This window comes from Denticeps clupeoides, chromosome 4 (genome assembly GCF_900700375.1).
Source record: "Denticeps clupeoides chromosome 4, fDenClu1.1, whole genome shotgun sequence".
Taxonomy (NCBI): domain Eukaryota; kingdom Metazoa; phylum Chordata; class Actinopteri; order Clupeiformes; family Denticipitidae; genus Denticeps; species Denticeps clupeoides.
In genome coordinates, this window is record NC_041710.1 from 11,339,442 (window position 1) to 11,354,611 (window position 15,170).

General features: G+C 41.1%; 1 protein-coding gene across 11 annotated transcripts in view; it reads right to left on the bottom strand.

Moving 5' to 3' along the window:
• Positions 1-2,417: 2,417 nt before the first annotated feature.
• svilb (supervillin b) overlaps positions 2,418-15,170 on the bottom strand; it is a 47,452-nt gene continuing 34,699 nt past the window's right edge. For 10 of the 11 annotated variants that reach the window (XM_028975846.1, XM_028975847.1, XM_028975838.1 and 7 more), the window contains 19 exons: positions 15,043-15,123; positions 14,786-14,963; positions 14,532-14,704; positions 14,294-14,449; positions 11,563-11,699; positions 11,036-11,183; positions 10,798-10,943; positions 9,956-10,131; positions 9,165-9,312; positions 8,192-8,492; positions 7,516-7,670; positions 7,003-7,108; positions 6,602-6,809; positions 6,136-6,269; positions 5,877-6,032; positions 5,107-5,250; positions 4,777-4,898; positions 4,424-4,579; positions 2,418-3,574 (listed from right to left, as the gene is read on the bottom strand). In XM_028975846.1, coding sequence (XP_028831679.1) covers positions 3,488-3,574; positions 4,424-4,579; positions 4,777-4,898; positions 5,107-5,250; positions 5,877-6,032; positions 6,136-6,269; positions 6,602-6,809; positions 7,003-7,108; positions 7,516-7,670; positions 8,192-8,492; positions 9,165-9,312; positions 9,956-10,131; positions 10,798-10,943; positions 11,036-11,183; positions 11,563-11,699; positions 14,294-14,449; positions 14,532-14,704; positions 14,786-14,963; positions 15,043-15,123 — 2,912 coding nt within the window. In that variant the 3' untranslated portion in view covers positions 2,418-3,487. Of the gene's footprint in view, positions 3,575-3,921; positions 3,948-4,423; positions 4,580-4,776; positions 4,899-5,106; positions 5,251-5,876; positions 6,033-6,135; positions 6,270-6,601; positions 6,810-7,002; positions 7,109-7,515; positions 7,671-8,191; positions 8,493-9,164; positions 9,313-9,955; positions 10,132-10,797; positions 10,944-11,035; positions 11,184-11,562; positions 11,700-14,293; positions 14,450-14,531; positions 14,705-14,785; positions 14,964-15,042; positions 15,124-15,170 lie in introns of all 11 variants that reach the window. The other variant, XM_028975842.1, reaches the window with a different exon arrangement.

Sequence of the window (15,170 nt, forward strand, 5' to 3'; positions counted from 1 at the left end):
ACTAAAGCAAATTTGTGCAGGGTGATCAGATTAAAATCAGTTATCACGGACGTGTCCCAATAGACCATAACCAGCAGGAATCGCCCACATCACACTGACTTGCTTGATTCCTTTTTGCCGAGTCTGTGGCACAGCGTGATAAGTCTCAAATCCTGAGTGGAATATTGCTCTCCCCCAAGTGACACAAAACATCAGTTGATGTGATTGGCAGTAAACTTTGGAGACATTTGATTGGCTACCTTTGAAAACAACACATTTGTGAATCGAGTGCTGTCAGTTTCAAAAATCCACAAATAAATGTAAGGGTATTCACAAATATGTAAATGCAGGTTTATGAATAAATTTAACTGCACTGACTTTTGTGCATCATGTAAATTTTCTTTGAGTCGAGAAATGCATTTGTTACATTTATTTTATTAAGTCTCAAATTATATTTGTGAATCTTGTAACATTTGTTGCTGACTCAAAAATATATTTCTGAATGGTGTGATATTTATTTGTGAACTAAACTATCTCCATACTGCAGAGTGTGTGTTATGGGTTGATGATGATTATATGTAATTTGATGTTAGGCTGGTGGCTGATTCGGACAGTTTCTTAATGGAGGAAGGAATTCGGAAGCTGCGGGAGTCACCAAAGTGTCCAGACTGCACACTCACAATTCAAGGGTTTGTGTGCACACATATTTACCCTCATCAGAGAGGGTTTAGATGTTCTGTAAATAATAATAATAATAATAGGCTAAATGCAAAAGCACTCAATAAGAATATACAGTGCATCCAGAAAGTATTCACAGCACATCACTTTTTCCATTTTGTTATGTTAACCATCGGATTATTCCCAAATTGATTACATTAATTTTTTTCTCAGAATTCTAGCAAATTTCTAAAAAATTAAGCTCAGGTGATGCACTGTTTCCCCTGATCATCCTTGAGATGTTTCTGCAGCTTGGAGTCCACCTGTGGAAAAAACAGTTGATGGGACATGATTTGCAAAGACACACAACTTCTATATAAGGTCCCACAGTTGACATGTCAGAGCACAAACCAAGCATGAAATCAAAGGCAATGTGTTGAGGCACAAATCTGGGGAAGGTTACAGAATAGTTTCTGTTGCTTTGAAGGTCTCAATGAGCTCAGAGCCCTCCATCATACATAAGGGGACTCTTTCTAAAGCTGCCTAGAGTGTCCCAGCCAGAGCACAGACTTGAATCTGATTGAACATCTCTGGAGAGATCGTATAATTTCTGCACGACGCTTCCCATCCAACCTGATGGAGCTTGAAAGGTGCTGCAAAGAGGAATGGATGAAACTGGCCAAGGACAGGTGTGCCAAGCTTATGGCATCATATTTAAAAAGACTTGAGGCTGTAATTTCTGCTAAAGGTGCATCAACAAAGTATTGAGTCAAGACTTTGAATACTTATGTACATGTGATTTTTTTCCCCGTTTTTTTTTATTTAAAAAAATTTGTAAAAACTTCAAGTAAATGTTTTCACATTGTCATTATGCAGTGTTTTATTGTGAGGAAAGAAAATTAATTTAATCAATTTGGGGAATAAGGTTGTAAAATAACAAAATGTGGAAAAAGGGATTTGCTCTGAATACTTTCCGTATACACTGTAATTCTGTTAATTCAGATTTATCTGATCTCAAAGTCTTCATGAAGGATAGAACAGATTGTAGGAAGATGTAGCTATGCTACAGAAAGAGTATGTGATCTGTGTGTGTTTTCTTTATGAATGAGGAGATGCCACAAACCTACTAACAAGTGTAGCTCAAAGGACTGGGCGCAAGACTGCAACACATTCATGGAGATCGAAATGAAGGGGGACATTTTTACGGAGGGCGACCTGAGAGTGGTTGGCTATGACTGAAATACAGGTCTTAGATTTGTACATAAATATGCGTTAACTGTGGTTACATGATATTCCCGCCCTTGGTGAGTTTTATGCTGATAGATTGCAGGAAAGGTCCGATTTGTGCAGATGTCATTAAACATTAGAAGGTTTAACCACCTCCCCATTGACTACCCATTCCTTCTGATTGACAACCATTAATGTTAATGGTTATTCCTCAGTAATGTTACAATCTGAAAAAACAACTACCTGAAAAATATTTTAGGCTCTTCCTGCTTTGTGGTCAAGAAATATTGGGTTGAATCAGAGTGTTCAGTAGATAGTCATCTTGTAAATTTTGAGCAATTATAAGGATGTGAAACCTATTTTAAATTCATTAATACAGCAAAATCATTCTGGTAGGGGGATTCAGAGGTCTGATCCAGACTGTGTTTAAAATATTCTGGCCCATCAATCTAATTAATGATCATAAACTAAACGATTGCTGCATTTAAAATAAAGTGTTAATTAAAAGCTTGATCATACTTGACGTTTATATGAAAAGGAATAAAACCGCTGGCTTGGTTTCTGAAATGGCAATGTTTATTGTTTACTATTTTATCACAAATAATGTCTTTGAAATGCTGACTAAAGAATACCTTCAGTATGTATCTGAATATAAACTGTACACACAGCAAGGCACTATACAGTAAAAATCAATGTTCTCTTCCACAAATGCATGCAAAAATACAAATGCTGCAGAGTGACCCCCGTACTTTAGTGTCGAAGATCCTTTTGACAATCTGAGGTAATTTACACATCGAAAGGTAGATATATACTTGGCATTGTAAACTCACCTCTCGAGACCAAACATAAAAAAAAATCCTTACATTAATCATTTGCTGTTTTCGCCTTTTATTAAACAAATACAAATTATTAAACCTTTTTTTTTTGTAAACACACGAGGCAAGCAGTGCCCAGTGACAGACAAAGATTTATTCTCTTCTCTGATCTCCAGATGTACCTCTTATCTAGACAGATGAAAGCAGCCAGCTTTCTACTTGCCTGCTTAAAGCCATCTAGTCTTTGCTGGAGAAGTGTCCTGAAGGAAAAGAGACAGGAGACTTTGGAAGAGATCAGACTTAAAGGACCAGCTGAGACCAAAAATGATGGCTTTGCATTTACTCTGCTTACATCCGTCCAACATGTTTTATTTAAACATTTTTTACAGAGAGGTGAAAAGGTGAAGTTACAGATGACCATCAGATGTTTTATATGTTGTACAGTGATTGTAATTCTGGTCTGGACACTGGTCATTTCTGCAGGAAATGCAAGCTGGAACAAATTCATCCTCTGCTCCTGAACGTAAAGTGCAACAGACTCCTGGATTCAATGAATGTGCATGTGCTGTTTAATGCTTGGCCATGGGGTAAGGAAGCAGCCCAGGGTCATGCACATTCACACACACAAATACACACACACATACACAAACATACCAATAGTGTCAATAAATACATGACATCAACAGCAGATGCCAAAGCAGGCCCACATAAACAGGCTGGGGGAATCTCCATGGATACAGATGAAAAGGTGGGGCACAAATGTCACCATGGACCCACATACATCCATGACCCCCCCTTTGACTAGATTGCTAAAACAGTCCTTTGGCTTTCTTCAGGTTCACCTGTTTCCACCCGGGTAGAACCTCGTATTCATCTCTCGTCATCTCCAGTGCCCTCTGTGGCACAAGAAATAAATCATTATTAACACAAATTTTCCACATAGCATCTGACTTTGCTTAACTTCAGATATCTGAACACTCGGAAGGTGAAAAGCATTCAGCACACAGGCAAATCTCATAACAACGTTTTGTTATTATTGAATTTAGAATACATAACTTTTAAGCTGTAAGCATGAGTGCCACTCATCCAAGAGGCAGGCATATACCCTTAGCAACAGGACAGGAAGTGGTAAAGGGTGAGGAAAGGATGTTGCTCAGTGAATGTGAATGTGAGCTCATTCGTGGACATCACAGTAATTCTGTGCCTACATGAGATCAGCTAAGAAAACAATGGAACAACTCACCATCACACCATTCCCTACAATCTACCCTGAAAGTGTAAAAATGTGGTTAGATTAGATCTGTAAAGTAGTCTATATCTCACTCATTTACAGCATTTATCAGACGCCTTTATCCAGAGCGACTTACAATCAGTATTTACAGGGACAGTCTCCCTGGAGCAACTTAAGGTTAAGTGTCTTGCTCAGGGACACAATGGTAGTAAGTGGGATTTGAACCCGGGTCTTCTGGTTCACAGGCGAGTGTCTTACCCACTAGGCTACTACCACCTTGCTGTCTAAAACACAACTTCTCTAATTCGCCATACTTGATTAATCTCAAAAACTGGGTGGTAAAATGCTTTGACTCAGGCATCTTATTTGAAGGTGAACCCAAACATGTGTACTATGTGTGTCTTTTAGGACTTAGGACCGTATGTGAGAATTTTAATTATTGCTCTCTTCATGTTTTGAAGATTTTTGCATCAGTTAAAAAAAATCAGCCAGTGTAAGCAGTGAGTAACCTCACCTCAAAGTCCTCATCTGAGAGATAGACCTCAAGTTGCAGGGGGTCAACACCATGGGGAAGTGGCCTCGTCTGTAGTGCAGCAAGGGGATAGATGCTTTGGCACAGGCGGGCCAAGGCGTCTTCTACCAAGATGATCTGATTTGACACCTCGGCCTCCTAATCAGCAACATTATGTTAGAATTATTTTTCAGCACAACCGGGGGTTGTCAAGTGGTCTTCATGCTCTTATAGAAATACCCCAAAATCTCTTGGATTCACTGACATTTGGGCACAAAGCAAACAATCAAATGAATAAATAAAAATAAATCTTTTCAATATCACATAAATGCATAAACAGCCTGACTCTCACTCACCCTCTCTGTGATCTCAGTGATGTCTTCCCTGTGCTCCCAGCTGGGGAACATGTTGGTGAAGGTGAGCGGCTCCAGCCCTGCATGGATCAGGTAGGACTTCTGAAGCTTCTTCTCATTTTTCGCTGCAAAGAGGAGATGGGGAACAGTTCATTTCATCACAGGCAAACGATAAGAAATGCACCAAAGATATAATACATTTTTCATTTTGCATAATTACAATAGTAAATATAGGTTGTGTCAATTAAATGAATTTAGTTTGAAACAAAGGACTGGAGTCTAGGATCGCCTTTGATTAAAGAATCTAGCTAACTGTACACCATGGTGGCACACCTCTGCAGTACTGCAGAACTGTCTGCATTGCACATTTCCTGTCTGCGTCCCAGCGCATGCGGGCGGAGCCTGTGCACTCGCTGTCTTGTGGCCACCAGCCCTGCCACAGGTACACCTCATGGAAGTTGTCCACCAGGAAGAGAGCTACACACAAACAAAACACACCAGTACGAGAAATCAGCAGGAGAGCACAGTGGCCCTGTTAGTTAGTTGTTTTTTTAATGACATGACAGAAATGACATGTGATGCTAACAAGACAAGATGCTAGTCATGTGATAATTCTAATGAAATATAATATTTTAATCATGTAATATTGTTAACAAGTAAAAACGAGACCAAATGTGAAAACTACAGTACAAAAAAAACACTACAATGTCTCTTCATTTTCATTGACGAGGCTTTCCTGTATTTCCTCTCATTTAAAATATTCCCCTGCCATCCCATAATAGGAGGGTGAAAAAAGTGGAACAGCACTCTATATAAACTCTATCACAGCATTGCAATGGGTAGTAGTAGCCTAGTACAGATTTTAGTACAGATTTCCGACTGAAATGGCTAATCCACTATGCAGTGCACTAGAGAGTGAATAGACATTATGTGTGTTTATGTCTTTTGTTTTGGTCCTTGTCCCATTTTTTATAAATTAAAACAAGGTTGTTGTGCACTGGGTTCCTGTGATGTCTGATCTGTGTGCCTTAAATATCTACAGATAGTCATATTTATCTGCAGTGCCGGGTTCAGATTAACTGTGTGTTTGGCTGTGCAGATACCTGGCTGTGAAGCAGAGTAGAGGTCTTCTTGTAGGAAGGGCAGGGAGCTGACCAGGTTAGGGACTCGGGACGGGTAGAAAAATTCGATAGCTGTGAAGTCTCCAGAGGAACTACTCAGCTGGAAGAGTCGTGGTGTGAAGTTAAACTTGCCGGGATCTGCCACATGCACACAAAAGCATAGCATAACTATCATAACTACTATGAAATATAATATTCATCAAATATTTCTTGATTCAGAACCATGGCTAGGCAGCCCTACCCTGCAGCATGCAGTCGTAGGCCTTCCGGTCCTTTCGACCTAACGCCTCCCAGAAGCCCACAGGCTCCTCTCCCTCCTCACATTCATGTATTGTCACATTACTGCTGCTGTGGAGTCCTGCCTCCAGTGGTCGTCTAGGAAATAAAAACATGGTAAAAAACAAAATGAAACTTTTCATGTCACAGAGCACACATCCCGGATGGTACATCTGCACAGGATTTAATCAATCTGCTGAGAAGTAACCTTTTTTTTTTAAATTTGGGACAAAATGCTCAATCAGAGAAATAGGGTAAGTTTTGTCAGAGTTAACGTTACACAATATTCCAGAATTTTGGACAATTCACAGATCATAGTGGCTAAACATAAGACATTGCGTGCAGAATTCATAGGTGAAAAAATATGACTGGGGTGGGTGGTGAATGACCATAAGAAAGATGTGTGTGTATGTGTGTGTGCAAACACTCACTGCTCTTGAATCTTCTCAGCAGCTGTCCTGGCGACAGAGCGTGTGTGGCTTTGGGATTTGCAACCGTGCCACAGGTAGATAAGTGCTTTGTTGATGTTCAGCAGTATCATGCAGGTGCGTGAGCGCAATGAGCTGCAGTGACATGCCACCTCCAGTAGGTGGCCTTCAACAGGAACCTCGCCACGGATACAGTACAGACGCCACTCGTCTGTACAGAGGAGAGACAACGAGAGCTGACATACACATATGGAGCCTTTCAATTCCCCCTAGTGGTGTCCAAAAGTAATTATTGCAGACTGCATTAAATACACATAGATGCTTTTTATTTGAATTCAAGATTTATTTAATAACAACATTTTCCTTAACACACACACACACACAAATACAAATCTCATACTCACTTTGAATATTCTCCTCTTCCTCTTCCCTTTTCCCAGCATGCAAGATCATTCCACCATTAAAGCACTGCAGAAAACAGGCAGGCTCTTTGCCTTGCTGTACTTGAACCTGAAAGGGAAGAAAACAGGTGTGCAAATCATGGAGGGTAGAAATTGATGGTTACATTACAAATTTTTACACAAAAAAAATGAATTCCATAGATTAGATATGCTTTATTTTTGCCAGACAGGTGCCGCCAGTAGATCTAGCACATGACACCATTTCACCAATCAGACGTAGCCATGTCCCATAACCACACACAATCCACACAAACATACAGGAGATATTACAGTAAACAGTTACTCAGAACGTGAGTAGTCTTATCACTACATACTTTTGTGCGCTTACTTTTTTGGATGACTACTTGTACTAGACTATTGTTATTTTGGAGTAACGTTACTCATACTTGAGTAAATAAATGTAGTACATTGCTTAAAATCTTTTCCTAGTCAACACACTAGGTGTTCACAAGGTACCTGTGCACCCCGCTCTTCATCCAATTCGACGGTCATGAGTGCTGAGGTTCCTTTCTCACTCACAGTGGAGTTCCTGCCCTGCCAGAAGAAGTAGCAACACTTCTCCCTTCCAGGGCCAGCATTGCGCACCTGCTCTGGGTTCTGCCTCTTGCCCACTGCAGACAGAGACATCAACAAAGAAAGCAGGTACAATGTTTTCTGGATAAAGCAGTATCACAACCTTTTGCAACAGCTGACCACACATACATACACAAACCACACAAACATACACATCCTGTACACCATTGTGTGTGTGTGTGTGTGTGTGTGTGTGTATATATATATATATATATATATAAATGCTAAGCATACGCTGTACACTTACATATATTTTGTAATTAACACACATATATTTTTATGTATACATCAATATTTTTAATACTCTCATGCACTCTTTTCCACTATTTTTTCCCAGACTATTTATTTGTATATTATCTCGTATCTCTTAACCAAATCGCATATTAAAAAACACTTATGCTTTGGACTGTGGATAAACTGTGTGATGTCGCTTGTGTAAGACGTTTTGTTGGGCTGTTCTGTCCGGCCTTCTGGGCTTAGTTTCATGAGCTATTCATGAATAAATGAGGCCTCACTACTTCAACACAAAGAGGACTCCAGGAAAAAGGTGTTCACTGACCTGCCGTGCTCACCATGTACTTCCACTTCACCACATATGTGTCTCCCTCGTGGAACTGGCCAATGCTCTGCTTAGGCAGTCTGCTGTAATCAAACTCCAGGATGTGCCAGACATCCACTGAGACCGTGGTGATCTCCAGCGAACGCAGGCGGTCTTCACTGCCACCCTCCACTGGCCCATGGCCTCGACCCACGTCCTGACCATCTAGAAAGGTGGTGATGGGGGTCTGCAGCAGTGGCAGCATCAAAGACACATCGTACGCTCTGGCTTCAGACGGAGACTCTTTACAGACCTGATGCTCCTTATGGGGGTGAAGGATGTGGAACATGTATATTACAGATAGAAAAATACCACTGCATTAACATTTATGACATACGGTAAATTTAAAGCATATAAACCTTTTTTCTGCGGCTTTTACAGCTATACGGCTAATTTATGGAATTTTATGGGATAAAAGACACAAAGAAATGCATAATATGTGACTTTCAAATTAAAAGCGATCAGTCTGGCTGTCGAAGAAGCAAATAGAACTGCACGTAAGGTTGAGTGTACAGGACGACGATGGCGATACTGATCAATGATGTTTGCATTTCCTGTATTTTTGCAGATAAAATGTAATGGCATAGCTTCAGGCGGTTCAATTCCGATACTGTAGAAGACAACTTTAGTTCAGTTAAAAGCACTGTTCTGAAAAAAACACTTATGGTATGTAAGTAGTGGTGGACATTACCTGCATTTATTTAATTGCAAGTAAAGAAAATCTTTCCTGTAACATCTTGCTACGTTAATATCATGTTTCAACAAGGACACCGGTTTTCTTTTAAAAATCTGAAGATGCGGCCCATATATAGATGCACACTATACTCTTGAATTTACGGTGTGTTAAAAGATGTTATGGTTGTGGTGCATAAACAGAATAATGTTTAGGCACATGGTTTTATGAGCAATGCATGAGCAAGACAGAGAAACTCACTTTTTGTTCAGTGACTTGGTCAGTGTCACTCTTTGAGGGTGATCTTTTAAATTCACTCCAGTCCAGAAATTTCTCCTTGAAAAGTGTTGTCTCATTGTGTTCTGTCAGCCGGCCAAAAATTGCCCAGTCAGGGCGACCCTGACCCTTCCTGCAATTGAGCAAATGTATGGGGTGATCAGGCCATACTTTAGTCCTTAAGGCTAAAAAACCTAGGTAAGTGAACTTAACCCTTCTATGTTCTAAGCATATTAACAAAAGAAAACAACATATCGAGGCAAAGAAACCATCATTGTCATCCAAATAAGAATTCATAATATATCTAGTTGTCCCCTGTTTCTAAAATCCAGAGGGGCACTTGGCCAGCAAAGCCATCTCCATTTTGATAGTTAATGAAAATACATCTGAGACTGGTAGAAACAAACGCCATTCAGCCTATAAGTGGACAGACACCATCTACTGATAGCTTGCGTGGACCCCAGCTCTGATAAAATCTTTTGAAATAATGGAGCTTCTGTCTCAAGAACATATAGGTTCCAGAGAAGCAATCAGACTTCAGATTGTTTTTGTTTGCAGTTTCAATTGATTGATTATTCCAGATATTCCACCATGAACTTTCACTGGCTATTACTGGCCCTGCCTGAATGGAACATGTAACTGAAGCACTTTGCTGAAATATCACACGTAGACTCACAAAGACCCTAATTGACAGCCCCTGATGCACAGCCCCCTTAAGCAACACACAACTACATAACTCCTTTGTGTATATGTGCTTCTAACAGCTTGTGTTCTACCTTGGGATCAGTTTGTTGCAGCATCCTGGGTCCAGGGGGTTGATGTCACAGTTGGTGTAGTCAAAGGTGCCATTCCACAGATGCTTTGCCAACTGGAATGCCACCTTCCGCTGGGCCAGAGTCACCTCTTTACCATGCCAGACATACACCTCACTGCCAAAATCAAATACCAGCACCTACATACACACACAGATTCTCATCAACATTACCAAATGTAGAACAATGTGTTACAATTTGTAAAAAAAAAGGAAGACGGTGGTGGTGACATTAACAATATTTATGTGATACTTATGCTGCATAATTTGTATATAATATACAATACAAGTCAAGTTTGGATGCACCTACTTTATCATGGATATAGACAATAAGATGAAGGCAAATTTGAAGAATCCAATGAAAGAAACATTAAATATTTTGTAGCAGGAGAAAGTAAAGTATGTTTGCTGAATCAGTTTTTTCATAGTCGCCTCATTTGACCTTCATGACTACTTTGTTCATTATTGTCATCATCATGACAATGATAAGAAGTTGTTCAGCATATGTTTCCCATCCCTGTGGTGGTAGAGAGAGGCTAAGAGTGTAAACTGCTGCCATTACAACAAAAGGTCCCTTCTTTGGAGCCTTAAATGTTTAACTTTTTCCTTGTTTGTTATTACATAACCTCACGTGTGTTGTTTCATAGTCCTGTGTCTTCAGTTTTGTTCTATAATGTAAAAAATGCAACACCCATAAATAGCTGCGTCCAACCTTTTGACTGGTAGCGTATGTAACACATATTCTATATAACATAACGTTTCATTGAATAAAATGTTTATAGTAATTCTGCAGGCTGATCAACTCACCTCTTTAGAGTCAAGCAGAATACAGCTGGGTATTTTTCCCCAGTACTCATCATCAGGCAGCAATTTGTCATCCACCAGACGAAAAATGCAGTTAGTCTCCACAATGGCACTTTCATACAACTCATCCTCCTCTGGAGGACCAGCCGCTGTAATTAAACACACACATACACACAATTAGCAATAGTGTCTCACTGCAACTTAAAATCCAGTCAGTAACACATGCTGTAAGGCAATTTACATTTGTAATTGGTTGTCCCCCCTAAAATTCTCCAGAATTCTGCAGCAGCTGGGCTCTGTGAATTCACCCCTTCCTCAACAGTCACAACCTCTGTGGAACGGCAGCCCAGGTCATGCTGAATCTGGATAAATGCAGCCAGTTCAGATGCCTGGGGAACAAAAAAACGTTTTGAGGTATTTTAATATCAGAATACCAAAATGCACATAATGTCGTCAAACTCCAGCATTCATTCATCCACCTTCTCACTTCTTATATGATAAGATGATCCATTATTAGTTACAAATAAGAAATAAGAAAAAATAAGAAAGAAACTTGAGCTGCTGTGACAGGTTGCCACACACGTGGGGCGCCGGAAGTAGTCATACAAGGATACAAATACAATGATACACATCATGATACTAAATATCATGAAGTTTTTAGTTAATTCCTTTCAATTTTAGTTCAGTGAGAAGTTTTAATGTGGTAAACAAAAGTGGATAACTGAAAATGCATTGTGCACAGTCATAATTCACAAAGAGAACACTAACCTTGGATCTCTCAATGACGTTGGAAAACTCGCCAATCCAGATGCAGCACAACTCCGGTGTGACCAGGAGGAAGCAGTCGCCGCTGTTCAGCGACAACGAACGTGGCTCCACCAGTCGAGTCTGTACATGGCGGCGGCCTGAGTGCATCAACACATTAGCACATTTCTCGCATTACACTTCATTTATCCACTCAGTAACTCACTCTCCATAGCCGCTTACTCCACACAAAGGCTGTGCATGCTGGAGCCCATCTCAGGATTCACCCTGGGGCACCAGTCCACTGCATACTTTGTTTGCCTATTTCATTTACATTTACATTTACAGCATTTATCAGACGCCCTTATCCAGAGCAACTTACAATCAGTACTTACAGGGACAGACTCCCTGGAGCAACTTAAGGTTAAGTGTCTTGCTCAGGGACACAATGGTCGTAAGTGGGATTTGAACCTGGGTCTTCTGGTTCACAGCCATTTATTTAACAATAAATGGCTTTGCATTTATTTCTCCTTGCAGAAACCTACAAGAAACCTACTACTTTAAACTGTGCTTATCTTTTTGTACTAAAGAATTTGAAATCCATCCAAAAATCCTTGGGGCAGTGCTTGGTCCTTATCCAGAGCGACTTACAACGTGCTTTCATGTTACCATCAATAAAGTGACCAATTCTGGTTCACTAGGGACCTCAACTATGAATACAATCTTTTTATTCACTCTGTTGTAGTTTCTATACATAAGTCAGAAAATAAGGTTACAAGTTAATCTAAATATTCTCTAAAGAGGAAGGTCTTGAGCTGCCGTTTGAAAATTCTCAGTGACTGAGCTGTTCGGACCTCAAGGGGAAGTTAATTCCACCACCGAGGGGTGAAGACAGAGAAGAATCTAGATGAGTGTCTTCCTTTTACTTTCAGAGATGGAGGGACAAGTCGAGCAGTACTGGAGGCTCGGAGAATATGAGGTGCAGTGCGAGGTGTAATTAGGGCTGTGAGGTAAGATGGTGCTACTCAATGTTTGGCTTTGTAGGCCAGCATCAGTATCAGTATTTTGAATCTGATGTGTGCAGCTACTGGGAGCCAGTGGAGGGAACGTAGCAGAGGGGTGGTGTGGGAGAATTTGGGAAGGTTGAAGATCAGTTGTGCTGCTGCATTTTGTATGAGTTGTAGAGGTCGGATGGTACATAGTGGTAGACCGGCTAGAAGGGAGTTACAGTAGTCCAGTCGTGAGATTACTAAAGACTAAACCAGTATCTGGGTGGCCTATGTTGACAGATAAGGTCGGATCCGTCTGATATTGTAGAGAAGGAATCTACATGAGCGGGAAAGATTGCTGATGTGAGTCGAGAAGGAGAGTTGGTTGTCTATTGTTACTCCAAGGTTGCAGGCTGTTGTAGAAGGAGAGAGCTGTGAGTTGTCCAGGTAAATAGTAAGATTCTGATGTGGTGAAGAATCTGATGGAATGAATATTAGTTCAGTTTTGCTTGGATTGAGTTTGAGGTGATGACATCTCCAAGACGAGATGTCAGTTAGATATGCAGAGATTTTGGAAGCATGAAGATCAGAGGGAGGAAAAGAGAAGATGAGTTGTGTGTCGTCAGCATAGCAGTGGTAGGATAATCTGATGTGTGCAGCTACTGGGAGCCAGTGGAGGGAACGTAGCAGAGGGGTGGTGTGGGAGAATTTGGGAAGGTTGAAGATCAGTTGTGCTGCTGCATTTTGTATGAGTTGTAGAGGTCGGATGGTACATAGTGGTAGACCGGCTAGAAGGGAGTTACAGTAGTCCAGTCGTGAGATTACTAAAGACTAAACCAGTATCTGGGTGGCCTATGTTGACAGATAAGGTCGGATCCGTCTGATATTGTAGAGAAGGAATCTACATGAGCGGGAAAGATTGCTGATGTGAGTCGAGAAGGAGAGTTGGTTGTCTATTGTTACTCCAAGGTTGCAGGCTGTTGTAGAAGGAGAGAGCTGTGAGTTGTCCAGGTAAATAGTAAGATTCTGATGTGGTGAAGAATCTGATGGAATGAATATTAGTTCAGTTTTGCTTGGATTGAGTTTGAGGTGATGACATCTCCAAGACGAGATGTCAGTTAGATATGCAGAGATTTTGGAAGCATGAAGATCAGAGGGAGGAAAAGAGAAGATGAGTTGTGTGTCGTCGGCATAGCAGTGGTAGGATAATCCATGTGAGGAAATGACCTCACCAAGTGATCTCGTGTAAAAAAGGAGAGGACCTAGCACTGAGCCTTGAGGGACACCAGTGGAGAGTCTACGTGAGGTAGAGGTGGATCCTTTCCAAGTCACTTGGTAAGATCGCTCATCAAAGTAGGAAGCAAACCACTGCCATGCTGAGCCCTTCAGGATAGACAAGAGAGTCTTGTGGTTAACGGGGTTGAATGCTGCAGAGAGGTCAAGGAGAATAAGTACTGATGACAGTTTTGCCAATCTGGCTGCATGCAACTGCTCGATAACAGCCAGAAGGGCCGTCTCAGTAGAATGAGCTGTTCTGAAGTCAGACTGGTTAGGATCCAGAAGGTTGTTCTGTGTTAGATGAAGTAATAGCTGATTGTAGACACACTGCTCAAGGATCTTAGAAAGAAATGAGAGGAGAGAAATTGGTCGGTATTGTTGATGTCTGTAGGATCAGCAGTGGGTTTCTTTAGGATTGGAAGAACCCTGGCTTTTTTAAAGGAAGATGGTACACGGCCAGATATGATTGCGTTACAGTCAGAACGTACCTTTGATCTGCATAAGCATGACCTTTTTGTGGGGCTCTGCGCTGTTGTTGGTCATCTGATCAGAGATGCTTACACTTCGCAGGCTTACACTGCTGTAACTCTCCTTACTTGCCAAACCTGCCAGAGCTGCATCAGATAAGCTTGAGCTTTTACTCACTATAGACACAAAGAGAAAAAGTTTTTTTTACAGCTCAATTTTTTGCTACTCCCTATATGTTCTCAGTATTTTGTCTCTCACTCTTTTCATGTTTCATCCTCTTGCTCTCCAGCAGGCCAATGTTGAGTCTCTGCTCAGTGTATTCATGTCTGATGTCCTCCCTGGCTGCCAGGGCCTTTAGTGGGTTCCTTGATGCCTGCACATTCCGGTTGGGACGCACCGCCCGCTTATGCTGCACCATTGCTGAGGTCAGCCTGGTGGGGGGGTCGTATTGAAACCGATTAATGAACAGTAAAATTATCACAAGACAGGCAATTAGGACGGTCAGGTATTACTTTGGTGTCTGCTTTCCAAAGATGGTGTCAAAGTCTTCATCCATGCAAACACGGGCAGGCGAGTAAGGGAAGTCAGCCACATGGCGGTAGAACTTGGAGAAGATTTCATCGTCCAGCCTCATGACCTCCTTCACTGCCCTCTCTGTTACTGTCAGTGTGGTCTCCTGCAGACCTACGACTGTGAATGTAAGGTCATGTAAAAGATCAAAAAAACATAAAGGGCTGACAATTACCTGCTAAGAGCCTCTTCCACAAACCTTTGTTGTTCAAACGTTCCAAAAACGACTCCAGTTTATCAAGCTTTTTATCAGACTCCATCTCAGGTTTGGCTTCAATATCTGGGAAGGAAAAACAAAAGAATGGTCATACCTTACTCAGAAGTGGG